General features: G+C 40.5%; 1 protein-coding gene across 1 annotated transcript in view; it reads right to left on the bottom strand.

Annotated features, from left to right (window-relative positions):
- Window positions 1–3186: 3186 nt before the first annotated feature.
- Window positions 3187–12803, bottom strand: part of ITGA5 (integrin subunit alpha 5) — a 79367-nt gene continuing 69750 nt past the window's right edge. Inside the window, exons 24-30 of the mRNA XM_015816765.1 lie at window positions 9738–9843; window positions 8698–8850; window positions 7943–8020; window positions 6810–6923; window positions 6270–6371; window positions 5207–5329; window positions 3187–3295 (exon numbers count right to left, since the gene is read on the bottom strand). Coding sequence (XP_015672251.1) covers window positions 3212–3295; window positions 5207–5329; window positions 6270–6371; window positions 6810–6923; window positions 7943–8020; window positions 8698–8850; window positions 9738–9843 — 760 coding nt within the window. The 3' untranslated portion in view covers window positions 3187–3211. The remainder of the gene's footprint in view (window positions 3296–5206; window positions 5330–6269; window positions 6372–6809; window positions 6924–7942; window positions 8021–8697; window positions 8851–9737; window positions 9844–12803) is intronic.

Genomic DNA, 12803 nt, shown 5'->3' with positions numbered 1-12803 from the left:
TTAGGGATGTCTGTACTGCTTGTGTTTTTAAAGCATCGTTTCACATGGACTATGAAACTAGTATCTTATTCGGTGGTAATAGGGTGAAGCTAGTCTCTTAAGGGATCACATTCAAAAACAACAAACACAGTGGTGCCACTTTTTCCTGAGACTTAGAAGCATTCATCTGGGCACGTTCTTCCAGTCACTTGATTGGTGCTTTACCGGAAGCCTCCCCAATAGGGTAACATATTAAAGGCGGCTTGAGTTGGGTTAAAGGCTACAAAAAACTCCCACATGCTGGCAGAGGAAAATACTAATAAAGGAGAAGGGTTGACAGGAGTTCTTGGTGCTCTCTGAGCTTGCTTGTTTTCTTGCAGACATTTCATTTTTAACTGGTCCTCTCCTGACATGGCTGCTCAGAAGATAAGGGTTAGCATAACATTCCATGCACAGCCTAGGGTTGATAACATTTTTTAGAATAAAACCTTGCTTGCGCACATCTAGAAATTCTAAGCAAGGCCTATCAAGCTGAAATGATTGTCGCAATAGAAAGTTGTGGCACAACCCCCCCGTTACCCCCAGAATAATTTTTAGCTGTCTAGACTAGAGCACCACGGTACTGGTCTTAATTTGGGATAAGACTAATATAGTTTTTGAACAAAACCCATTGACTGGGTTCAATGTGCTAAACCAAAGCCAAACTATTGTCATGAAGGCTTCATATACTACATATGATCCAAGCCAATGATTCTAGACTAGAGTTTTCGCTTTGCCACAGGGAGATTTGTGATTGGTGTATTGGGCCGACTTCAGTAACCAGGATTAATGCCCATTCATCCCCAAGGCTATGAAAGGAATAAAAGTTTAGAGCAGACATTCCAAGTGTTGTGTAAGCCGTTTAAGCTACTCAGGCACATTCTGAAATACCCAGTTTAAAGCTCTGCAGGAAACATGTCATCAAACTACTGGATGGAGTTCACACATTTGATGCAACAGAATGAATTGCCACTCACATGACTCATTTTTATTGGCCTTTCCCCTCTAGTTTTGTTATTTTGCTATTGGCCGAGGCCGGCACAAAATGTTACGTTGTCATGCTTTTCCACAAAAGCCTAAAAATGGCAATGAAAGCAAAATAGGTTTGCACAGGTCAAGAGCTCTGACCAATAATATTCCAAACCTGGTCTCAATATTCTCATTCGGAAAAACCAAGATCAGTATTTTAAATCACGTTCATGGCTCAGGTTGCTTTCTGTCATGCTCTACTCCTATTTATCACCCAGCTCTGCATTACAGTACTGTATTAAAGCTTATTTCCTGGGCTGTTTGATTCCAACTAGCTGACTGACCCAGGTTATGCTGATTTTTAAATACTTAAAAAGATATCATTTCAGTCTTTAACCTTCCTGGGGCCCCCTGCCCCCCCCCCAAAAAAACCTCCAGGCTAAAAATTTAGCCTCTTGCTCTCCCGTAACACCAAGAGCCAGAACAGCACAAAATAATGTTGAAAAATGTTGCCCGAAAAAGCCTGCCTCAACAGAAAAGTTAAGAAACATATTTGAAAAGCCAAGCTAAATAAATAAATCCTTGCAAAGCTACCATGTATCACTTCCATATTAGGCTATGTATTGATTGGGGGACACATAACAAGAATCCCAAAGGGATAGATGTTTCTTAGGGCATCTTGAAAAGGTTTCTTCATTCTTCACAACCATCCCAAATAATGCTTCTACCAAAGCTCTCTTCTTAGCTGTTTCTTTTACGTGACCCTCTACTACTGCTTACCACTACTATTTATTACTACCCCCTACTACTGGAGGCTAAAACATATGAAGAACGGTTGCAGGAACAGGGCATGGTTAGTCTAGTGAAGAGAAGGACCAGGAGTGACATGATAGCAGTGTTCCAATACTTGAGGGGCTGTCGCAGAGAAGAAGGGGACAACCAATTTTCCAAAGCACTTGAAGGCCAGACAAGGAACATCGGATGGAAATTGATCAAGGAAAAGCTTCAACCTAGAAATAAGGAGAACTCTTCTGACAATGAAAACAATCAACCAATGCAACAGTTTGCCTTCAGATGTTGTGGGGTGCTTCATCACTGGAAGCTTTTAAGAAGAGACTGGACAGTCATCTGTCAGAAATGGTATAGGGTCTCTTGTTAAGCAGGGGGTTGGACTAGATGACCTATAAGGTCCCCTTCCAACTCTGTTCTGTTCCATTCATCTAAAATGCTTATTTACACCATCAAAATTCCAACTCCCTTGAAAAGAAACAAGCAGTTCTAGAGGCTATTACCCAACCACATGGTGCTAACATTTACTAAGTAGACGAAGTAGAAAATAGGGAAGCATTTATTGCACATTGGACATTTTAAATTAAAACAGCAACCCCTGTCTCTGCTACCAAGAGGTGGCACTCGCTTCCTCATTCCTTCTTCTTTTAATTAAAGTGGCATCTGAAAAATAAAAATCTCTAGCGGTTTCCGGAGATCAGTGCGAAGACCATCGGCGAGTCCGGGCCGACACCGGGTGATGGCTTGGCTTCCTAATGTGGCAAATCTTTGGCATCGTGGGAGCATCCAGCTTTCCCAGCTACAGTGTCTGCCCCATGTCGTCCCCCACAGGAAGCAAACCGGGGAAGACGGGAAAGGAGAGAGAGCCCAGGATCCTCCATTCTGGTCCACGGAGGAGAAAGAGCTGGACTCAGGAGGTGATTGTGCTTTTTTTCTTCCCAGCCAAGCTGTGTTAATCTAAAGAAAACCGGCAGCTTGAAAACTGTCCACAACGATAGTCCCTTCCCCACAGGTGGACGGAACAGACAGCTTGGCTTAAGAGGCCTGAAATCAGGCCAGCACCTGCCGCTCCAGCGGCTTCAAGTATTCCCTTGGGCTGGCAGTGAATGCCTGTTGCAGCCCTCAGTTCATGACACAAGTTGTTTGTAGGATCCAAGCCTCAGGGGATGAGGGTGGCTGGGAAAGGAGGGCACTTAGTGTCAAGGTTGGAGCCTCTTTCACGGAGGGGAAGCAGAGGTACTTGGTGCGCTGATCCCTGCAGTCATCCAAGGGGCCCAATGTCTGTGGCCCTGCCCTTCTACGCCTTGCCGGTGTTGGTTGGAATCCCTCCTCCTCCTCCTCCTCCTCCCCAGTGCTCTTGATGGGCGATCCGAGTGCCTCTTTGCAGGACGGCAGCAGCAGCAACACACACACATAGAAGGCAACGCTGAACCCGCTAGGCCTCTGAAGCTGCTTGTGGTTTCAGCTGAGCTTTCTCCATGGCTGTGCCATAAGGAAGGGAGCGTTTGAAAAAGCCCAGCTAAGAAAGAAAGAAAGAGAAATCTATACAGCATCTATACAGGACATCACCCACAGAATTTTGCGGTTGAGTGGTCTTATAGAGGCACATTTATGTTTCTTGCTTAAGACCACTGTAATCAAATTAGTACAGAAATACCTCTAGATTTTTATCTGAAAAGAAGAGATAAGTTTTCTCTTTCCATTTCTCTTTGAGTGTCTCCTGACATTAAATTATTGTTGTTATTTCTTAGTATCTTTGAATCATTCTTGATTCCTAGAGGATACCTGGACAAGATGCAGTTTTCTTAGCAACATTTTTGGAGGTAGTTTATCACTATCTTCTTGCTAGGGCTAAGATAGGTGATTGACTTAAGGTCACCCAGCTGGCTTTCTGTCTAAGGCAGGACTAGAATTCAGAATTTTCAAGTTTCTAACCTGATGCCTTAAACCACTATACCAAACTGGGGGGGGGGGGGTTGTCTCAACCCATTGATTAATGCTGAAAAATTAAGTTCATAGTTCTCTAAACTCATAAGGACTGGAGCCATAATAATTAAAAACTCTTGGCTCAATCACAAGACATGGTTGTTCCAGCTTGCGGGACTGGCCTAAGGGATTTTAAAGGGGTTTTAATTACTTTTAATTCAAATTAGATTTAAATATTTCTTTTTAATTAATTTTAAAGGTGTATTGTTTTTTGTATTTTATCTAATTGTTAGCCGCCCTGAGTCCGCAAGGAGAAGGGCGGGATATAAATGTAATTAAATAAATAAATAAATAAATAAATAAATATTCATGTGCATCATGCCCCACTCACGGAGTTTCAGCTGAATATTGGAAACTGTCTCCCTTAAAAACACTAAACATTGATCCATGCTGTTTTCCTGACTGTGTACAGGCTACTTCATGCAGCAGCAGAATGCTAAAAATGTAATTATATGTGCTTTAAGTTGCAATTCTCTGTTGCAAGCCAAGCTGTACACTTGTGGAATCCCAGGGAAATGACTCAGAGTGAATTCACCAGGGCAGGGCTACAAAATCACAGGTATTGCAGAAGAGTCAGGTGCTGTCCAGGGTGCTGAAGCCACTCCCCCACAGACACCATTTAACATTCTGTACACCACAGATTTTAACTGGCTTCTGAGATTTCAGAATTTACCTATCTGCTCGTATTTTTTTACATCTGCAGTCCTTACAAGTCAAATAACATACAGTAGTGGCCAAAATTGTGGAATCCTTTTCGGAAAAGTGTATTTTTGAGGTTTGAAGGCTAATAACACCACATTTTTTTAGTAGTACCATAAAATTATATATCAATGGAAAGATAATGTAATCAAGAATGTAATGCAACAAAAGTTTGTTCAATTATCTGTACTGTATTCTATGAAAAGTTATAGCCAAATAGCCAAAAAAAAGGAAGCACAACTGGCGTAGGTTGATATCAAGTAGCTTTCCTTCATCTGATTGTAGCCAATGAGCATGAGTGTTTAGAGAGCCAATCAGGTCTCATCTTGTTTTGGCAATGAGCCAATCAGATCACAGTAGGATTCAGTTATTGATGTCATGTATTGAAGCTGAGAGGAGGACATTTGTCAGTGTGTTATGTGATCGCTATCAAGTTAGTTGGGTTGTTTTTGTGTTCTTTCATTTAGTGAGCTTGTAAAACGTAATAAAATTAAAGTAATGGTGCAAAGAGTTGACTGGTTGCCCGGAAAACGATGTAAAATAGTATTATTAAGTGAACAAGGCTACAGTTATAAAGAAATTAGAAGAAAAATTGGTGGAAACTTAACCAAAGGTGGCATTTTTGCTATACACTTTTCCCAAAAGGTTTCCACAATTTTGGCCACTACTGTACAGTACTTTGGAGCTTTAAAATTTTCTCTCCAACCCTGAATTCCTCTATTATTAGATTGTTCTGTGAACTCACCTTGTACAACACATAGATGAGCAGTGCCAACAGCAGCAGTCCAATCAGGATGGCTAAGATGATGATCCATAGAGGAACACCTTGGCTAGTCTCTGCCTTAGCCCAATGGAGTGATGTTGACACCTGTCACCAGAAAGGAAGCATGAATAAGAGACATCCAAAAGTTGTAATTGAAGGTGTTATATTGGTAGCATCTAAGTCCTGCTGGATCAGCACATATACTATACAGTCATTCTTCAAAATGTTAGAGGACCTCTATATAAGTTGAATAATTTTACCATATGTAGTATGAGTAAATGAGTAAATAAGTATCTGAGAGTGTGACGTGTTATGGAAAAAATAGAAGTGAACACTATGTACACTGCCTTGAGCTGTGTAGCAAAGATAGGATGTACTGCAAATAAATAAGAATAAACTCCTGTTCACAACTCTGTAATCCCTTACTTGGGGTGGAGTTGGGGCAACTGGATGGAGCTGGCCAGATGCCCTTCCTGATGCCATGTAGAGTTCGCAGCAGATATTTTTTCTTTGTGCTCTAGGAGAGAAACATCTGCCACTACCTAGAACTCTAAACCTTCCAAATGGGAGGTGAGCACCTTCACTTCTAGGCCACCGTGTTGCTCTAATAAATACATAAATAAGAATAAACATCCTAAATCCACCAGGTTGCCAAGTATGTCATTTTCATCCATTTCAAAATAGGCCACTGGAAAGAGGATGCCCCCTTTTTTAGTTCTCCTAGGTTTCAAACCATTCAGCCTCATTAGGCAATCTAGTACCTGAATTCCAGAATTCTGAGAGGGAGAATAACCTATTCTGTTCCACTTTTTGCCCTCTTACCATAATTTTCATTTATCCACTTTTCAAGAATATATCCAAGCTGGACTGACCCCACCCATTCGCTACCTACTTCTCTGAGTTGAGCTGATCCCAATCGCGCTCTCTCTTTCTCTCTGTTGTGGAAAAGTGCCTTGTAATTTTACTAATGTAATTGGAATAATCGTCTTGGAAGAACTGGTATTCATAAGGGCAGAATATTCCTATTATAACTGATAATACTGACCTTCAGATGAGTGGTGGAGTGCTCTAGAGGCTGAATTTTGTAGGGCACCTTTTGCATATGATAGACGGCTTCACACTGGATAGCCTGGGGATAGTTCTCTTTCTGCAAGGGAGGAAAGAATAATGAGAAATGGCTCTACACAAATGTTGGGTTGAACAGATTCACTGGAGGTGAAACCACCTTAACATGGAGGAATCAAACATCCCATCCCAAAGGCTTAATACTTCAGCTAACATCTATACTAAATGAATGGGAAGGAGTAGGTCATTATTTTTCTGCTGGGATTAATTATTACACCTTTTTCTATATGTACTGTATGTACATAGATCAGAGGTGGGCAATTTTAGCCTGATTTATCCTATTCCCTCAACTTTCATTCCTTTCTGTGCCAGCTACTGCTACAACCTAGAACAGAATAAGGAAGATGGGGGAAAAAAACTGGTAACACACAATTTGTTACATACAAACAATCAAAGAAACAAACACACACACACACACACAATTGGGGCCTGGTGAACACCAAAAATATAATGAGTTTACCTGTTGAAAGCTTTTGGACCAGATACGAAAACAGAGGCGTAAGCTGACACTTTCTTGCCGTTGCAACGCTCCCGTGCGGCAGTGTAGTTGGAAACATTCATCTTCATCACACTTCTGCAGTGCAAGAACATTGAATGATCAAATGAGACATCCGATGAAAATATCTCATCAGCCTTGAGTTACCCCCCCCAAGAAGGAATTTGGGCCAAACATCTTTGTGAACCTGAATGTCTGCCCTTACTTGACCTAAGTATTCTCTTGCTGGTTGGGTTATAACTCAGAATGCCCAGACAATGCAACAAATAAGAACTACAGTCTAAGATCTTGAGGACAACAGAATGGGGGAAGGCTGTTCCAGTGATTAAAATCAAGGGAATGTGAATTGGGAGATTAGACCGAAGTTCCTGTGTGTTATGGATGCATCTTTATTTTGAAGAGCTACGGCAAAGAAGGATAATTAGGTTTGAAAATAAGCTATTGAAATGCATGTAATACTGGTGCTGCTCTTTGAAAACCATCTTCCTCATGCATTTGTTTGTTTATTTATTTGTTTATTTAAATGTATTGGCCACCCAATTCCCATGGACTCTGGGCGGCCCACAATGGTAACAAAAACAATGAGCCAACACTGTGATGTAAGGAAATCTGTCAACTCTACAACGAACCTGGCTGAAGCCATCTTTTTTCGTTCTAGGTTGCCACAAGAAGGGGGAGGGGGGAGATGGTATTTCTGGTAGTCTAAATATGAGCAATTCTTGCGGGAACCAAGGTCATTCCCATGCCAGAGGGGAGGAGGAGGATCGCAAAGTCAGAAAGCCCGCCAAGGTGTTCTACTGGGCAGCATGAATAGAGCGGTGGGAATTGTTACACTGTATTATTTTGATTCTTGGAGGGAGAAGTTTAGATCTGGTTTCACTTTTGAACGCGCCAATATTATGTATTCAATAATCATGTTCTTTGAGGGACTTTCCTGCCTCGAACGTCTGATTTATTTGGTCTTATGGATCTGAACCTTGACAAAATGATTAGTGCAGCTCTTAGGCTGGTCCTAAGATATCCTAAGGAAATCAAGAGTAGGGAGCCCACCTGTTGTGTTTTTAAGATGTTTCTTAAAATGGTGGCGCAGGGCTTACCAGAGGGAAAGTGCCTCCATCTTGCTTCTGCACATAGTGCTGCTCCTGTCCAGGAAAAGGTGTTGGAGGTTGCTCCAGCTAAACACCCAGAGAGATTGAGAGAGGGAGAGAGTGGGGGGGAGAGAGAGGGGGAGGGAGGGAGGGAGAGAGAGAGAGAGAGAGAGAGAGAGAGAGGTTAGGTTAATACAGTTTTCCCCATGGCTTTGCAAGGTATCTTAATATACAGCTGCCAGTCAAAAAAGTCCCTCCTTCTGAATGCCAATGTTGCTCTGGCTGACTCCAAGGAACAGTGCTCTTGTGCGACACATGCTTCCCAATGGCAGACAATCCTCCCGCATTGTTACAACTCAGTTTCAGTCTTGTTCATGTTCTACACAGAGCAAAGGCAAATGTCTTGTGGAAACAAGCTATTTGTTGAAATGTTTATGAAGATAACCTGCAGGCAAAAAAACCCCCTAAGCAGCTTACCAAAGGGATGGAAGATTTGGGACGGAACAACGCACACACATTTCCATTGCTGAGAAAAAAGGGCAAGTTATTAAAGCAACCAAAGAACTTATAGCCCAAACTGGGAAATTAGCTGTCTTCTGCAATTTATTACTCCCCCCTTCATGTTGATTTTGAGTTTCTAAGCAATCTCAGCTGCAGCTATTAGGTTTTAGTGGCTGAACTCCAGTCTCAAAATCTAGCGGCCAGGCTAAATGTTCCTTCAGTTCCCTCCTTTGTATTCCCCAGCCACAGAGGTCACCTTTTACCTGCAGATGTGATGGATTAATGGGACTGCTGGAGGTACAATTTGCCGGCACTGTGTAGCTTGTCACATACAGTATAGCTCGTCCTTGCACTCGGAGAGGACAGCTGATGTCTAACACTCCTTCACTGATGGCGCTGGGCCCCTCGTTGACAAACTACATAAAAGAAAATAAAAATATGGAGGAAATTGTCCAAGGAATCAAGAAACTGCTTCATCCTAGATAAGGCTGCCCATTTAGAACAATTAACCAGTGGAAAAACCTGCCTCCAGAAGCTCCAACACTGGAAGTTTTTAAGAAAAGATTGGACATTTGTCTGAAATGGCATAGGGTTTCCTGCCTGAGCAGGGGGTTGTACTAGATGACCTCCAAGGTCCCTTCCAACATCTACATCATCATCATCATCATCATTATTATTATTACTATTATTATTATTACTTTGTCCTTCAAGGTTGAGATGCAGAGAAGCATATTACTTGCTAAATGACCTTGCAAACCAGAGTAAAGTTGGGACTTTCTATAATGCAGAACAAGCTACAAGACCTCCCATGAGACAAGCTGCAGCCATTTCATAAAGATATATTTATCAGCAACCAAATAAAGGATAGTGCCATAACAATAGTCAGTAAATAAGCCATGTTTCCATTGCTAGCCAAACATTATTTCTGGAACAATCCCTGATATGAAAAATTAACTTATACAGATGTTTCCTCCACCTGTGAAGGTATATTGTTGAGAATGTTGAGCTTTTATTGGGCTTTTGTTAATCTAGATCTTCTTCCTTATTGTTAGTCTCTTTCAGATGTATAGGTTTGAAACTCCCATTATTCCTAACCAGTTATCACTTACAGTCACGTTCCTTAAGAATTTTGGGAGCTGAGGCTGAAAACATTTGGAGGCTACCATGTTGGAAAAGACTGGTTCAGAAGGACATTTCAGGAGCTGAATTGGATCCAGAAAAGATATGCTCCCCCAGGATATCTGGCCCATTGACCAGTTCCAGTTATTCCATCAACTTCTTCTGCTCAGCAAGAAACACCCACCTCATAGACGTGGCAGACCCCAGGACCGACATCTTGTTCACGCTGCATTGATCTACCTGGGACCCAACCAGACACAGGTAGAGATACAGTGTCTGGCATGGATGCTCTGTGGAAGAGGCAGAATAAAAGCATTTCAGACATGCACAAATTAATCACTAGGTACTAGAGCAATTTAAATAAGGATGTGAGGCAAAATTAAAGCAAAATCAAAATGACAGTAATCAAGTCATAATGTCACATGACAATCATTGTGATGTCTGCTAATGTACCAATGACCTTTACTGGGATGTGTAAGCATGAAAATCAGAACATGTGTGTGTGTCCCTCTGGCTAAAATTCAAAACTGAACTTCTGCTAATGTATTTTTTTCCCCCACTGAGAATCAAATTATAAAACTAATGTTTGGCAACAGTATGATCTGAATTATTTGATATTTTTATCCCATTTTTCTAGAATAGGCCCAAGGCTGTGGATTTAATCCACAATTAAGCAATGCAATGATAATTATTATTTTTAGGTGTGTTTTATTTATCTAGTAAAACAGAATGAGGAGATAAGGAATAAAACAATAAAAATGCAACAAAAATAAATGATTCACTAAAATATATTTTTGCTATTTCTTAAGGTTATGATCTGGGAAAAAAATTACACAAATTGACTTTGAAATGAAGTTTAATATTTTTAGATGCTCATATTCCTTTGAACCACATACATATTACATGGTAATTGACAGCTGAACTATGCAAATAGTTTTTCTACTTCCTTCTTACTGCTAAGAGACTAGTTCTTTAACACTGAAAAGACAAATTTATGTCTTCAATTACTGAGGGAACTGAAGACTGAACATTGCTTATAGGCATAGATATAATGAAATATGAACTGTTATGTAAAACCTCATAGACACACACATACACACTTACTATACACATGTGCATTTATGATCTTCCTTTAGCCCATGTTAAAACTCAAGATGGTATATATTAGATTACTTAATGTCTTCTATTCTACTCTTGGATGTAATTGCTGAAATATAGGTCTTAAGACCATGGCCTTCAAATGACCTGCTCTACTCAACATTTTGGTCTCTTCCATCTTCTCTGTGGAATCAACCATCCTTCAATCAAGAATAGAATAAGTTTGCATACACTCAAACTACCTCAGATTATAACCCACTGAAATGATATTTTTTTCATTAATGTTCTACCACTTGGTAAATTAGGAGGCATTCCCTCAAAACAGCTTTATAATTTTAACAGAAAATGTCTGGGAAACCTAGGTCAAGAGGGAAGGCGAGCAATTAGTTGTGGAGATAATGTAAGCTCTGTATGAAGAACCTCAAAAATTTAACCCTTGGGGAAGTTTACCAGCAGGTCTTGGAGATCAAATGCCAGAAGATCTCCCCACCTGAAGCCTGTGGGGGAAAAATCTTTTTTGGTGAGAAGAGTAGAAAGACACGTGCAATAGTCTTGACTGTCAGAGGCAGGATTTAGAAAGGAGGAGACAGGATTTTCCTAAAATCCCAGCGTTGCCTCTAGGCGAGATGGAGGGAAACAGGTCTAATAACATAAATAAATAAATAAATGAGAAATAGATTCCTTAGGGCCATAGGCTATAGTTTCCTCATTCCTGGTTTATACATTTCTTGAAACATGAACCTGCACATGTCTTCCATGACTAAGCAGCATTCGTTTAAATTGCTATAATTAGAGGAGATGTTATTCTAAGCTACTTCTGCAAAAGCTACTAGCCTGCCTAGAGGTGGTGCAATTGCTAATTAAGAAACAGGCATTTTCTTAGGCAACTGGGGGATATAGAAGTTGTACTATTGGATTCACGAGGACTACTGGAAAAAAGAAAGCTTTTCTAAACTTCTGACCAATGGTTTCAAGTTTTGACTTGAACAACAGACCCTACAGTTTTTGTTCAAGAGAATGCCAACTAATCAAGAACATTTGCTAATCACGGCAATCAAACGGACCGTTTTTCTCAAAGTACTTGAATTAAAAGCTGATTCATGCACTCCAAAATGGGACATAGAATCACGTGGAAAATTATATTGTTTCTCCAGGTGCATATTCTTTGAATATAAGCCAGCTGAGCTTTAGGTAAAATGTCTAGTTCAATTACTTGTTTGTTTTTCCTGAAGGAGATAACCCTGGATGACTACATTAAAGGTTTCAGAAGAAAAAACAGCTCCCTCGGGGTAAATATCAGCTGCTACCACATTGGAGAGCATTTCCAGAGATACTTATGTTTCCATAAGAAAACATCAAGGCAGCTGGTGTCAAATAAGCATTCCACTGGTGTCAAATAAGAAAGTGGGCGCAAGTTCTAGACCAGGGGTAGTCAACCTTGGCTCTTTTATTTGCTGGCTCAGGAATTCTGGCAGTTGAAGTCCACGAGTCATAAAAGAGCCATGGCTGACCACCCCTGTTCTAGACTGAACTCATACAATCAGCACAGATCAAAAAAATTGATGTGAGGGCCACACATCCATGGCTAAGAGGACTGTCTAGTTGAAAGGTTCTATAGCATTTTAAAACAATGCAAGTTCTTTGTCTTTCCTTCTGATTTACCAGTTGTCCACAGTCAACTAAACTTCATGTCCTGTGTTGGATATCAACACTGTTTCCAACACGGATCTATCCAAAACAAATGTGGAATACTTGGTTGCACGAAGCAGAGTCAAATATGCATATGTTTGAATCTAAGCAATAAATTCAGCAGGGAGTGGTTAGAGTGTTATCTTCTAAAAGCAAACCAGGTCTTCATTTAAGGGAGAATGGACAAGATCTTTGACAAATGTAGTGAAGATCCAAAAGACACCATTTCTCGTCAGGCGAACTTTTTAAGAAAACAATGTAACTTCTCTAATACTGTATACACCAATACATGCAATATTGCTGTTGCTAATGAATTGAAAACTGTAAATTGATTGGGAGAAAATTAGACCAACTTCATTAAACTCCTTTTAATTATTGAATCAATAATCCCAACTTTTTGGTAGAGTCTCTCTTTCTCTTTCGTGCTATTTTGGCTATATTTTTTCTTTATTTTCCCCCCCAC

This window comes from Protobothrops mucrosquamatus, unplaced genomic scaffold, assembly GCF_001527695.2.
Source record: "Protobothrops mucrosquamatus isolate PMUCROS unplaced genomic scaffold, P.Mucros_1.0 scaffold492, whole genome shotgun sequence".
Taxonomy (NCBI): Eukaryota; Metazoa; Chordata; class Lepidosauria; order Squamata; family Viperidae; genus Protobothrops; species Protobothrops mucrosquamatus.
This window is presented reverse-complemented; position numbering and strand designations above follow the sequence as displayed.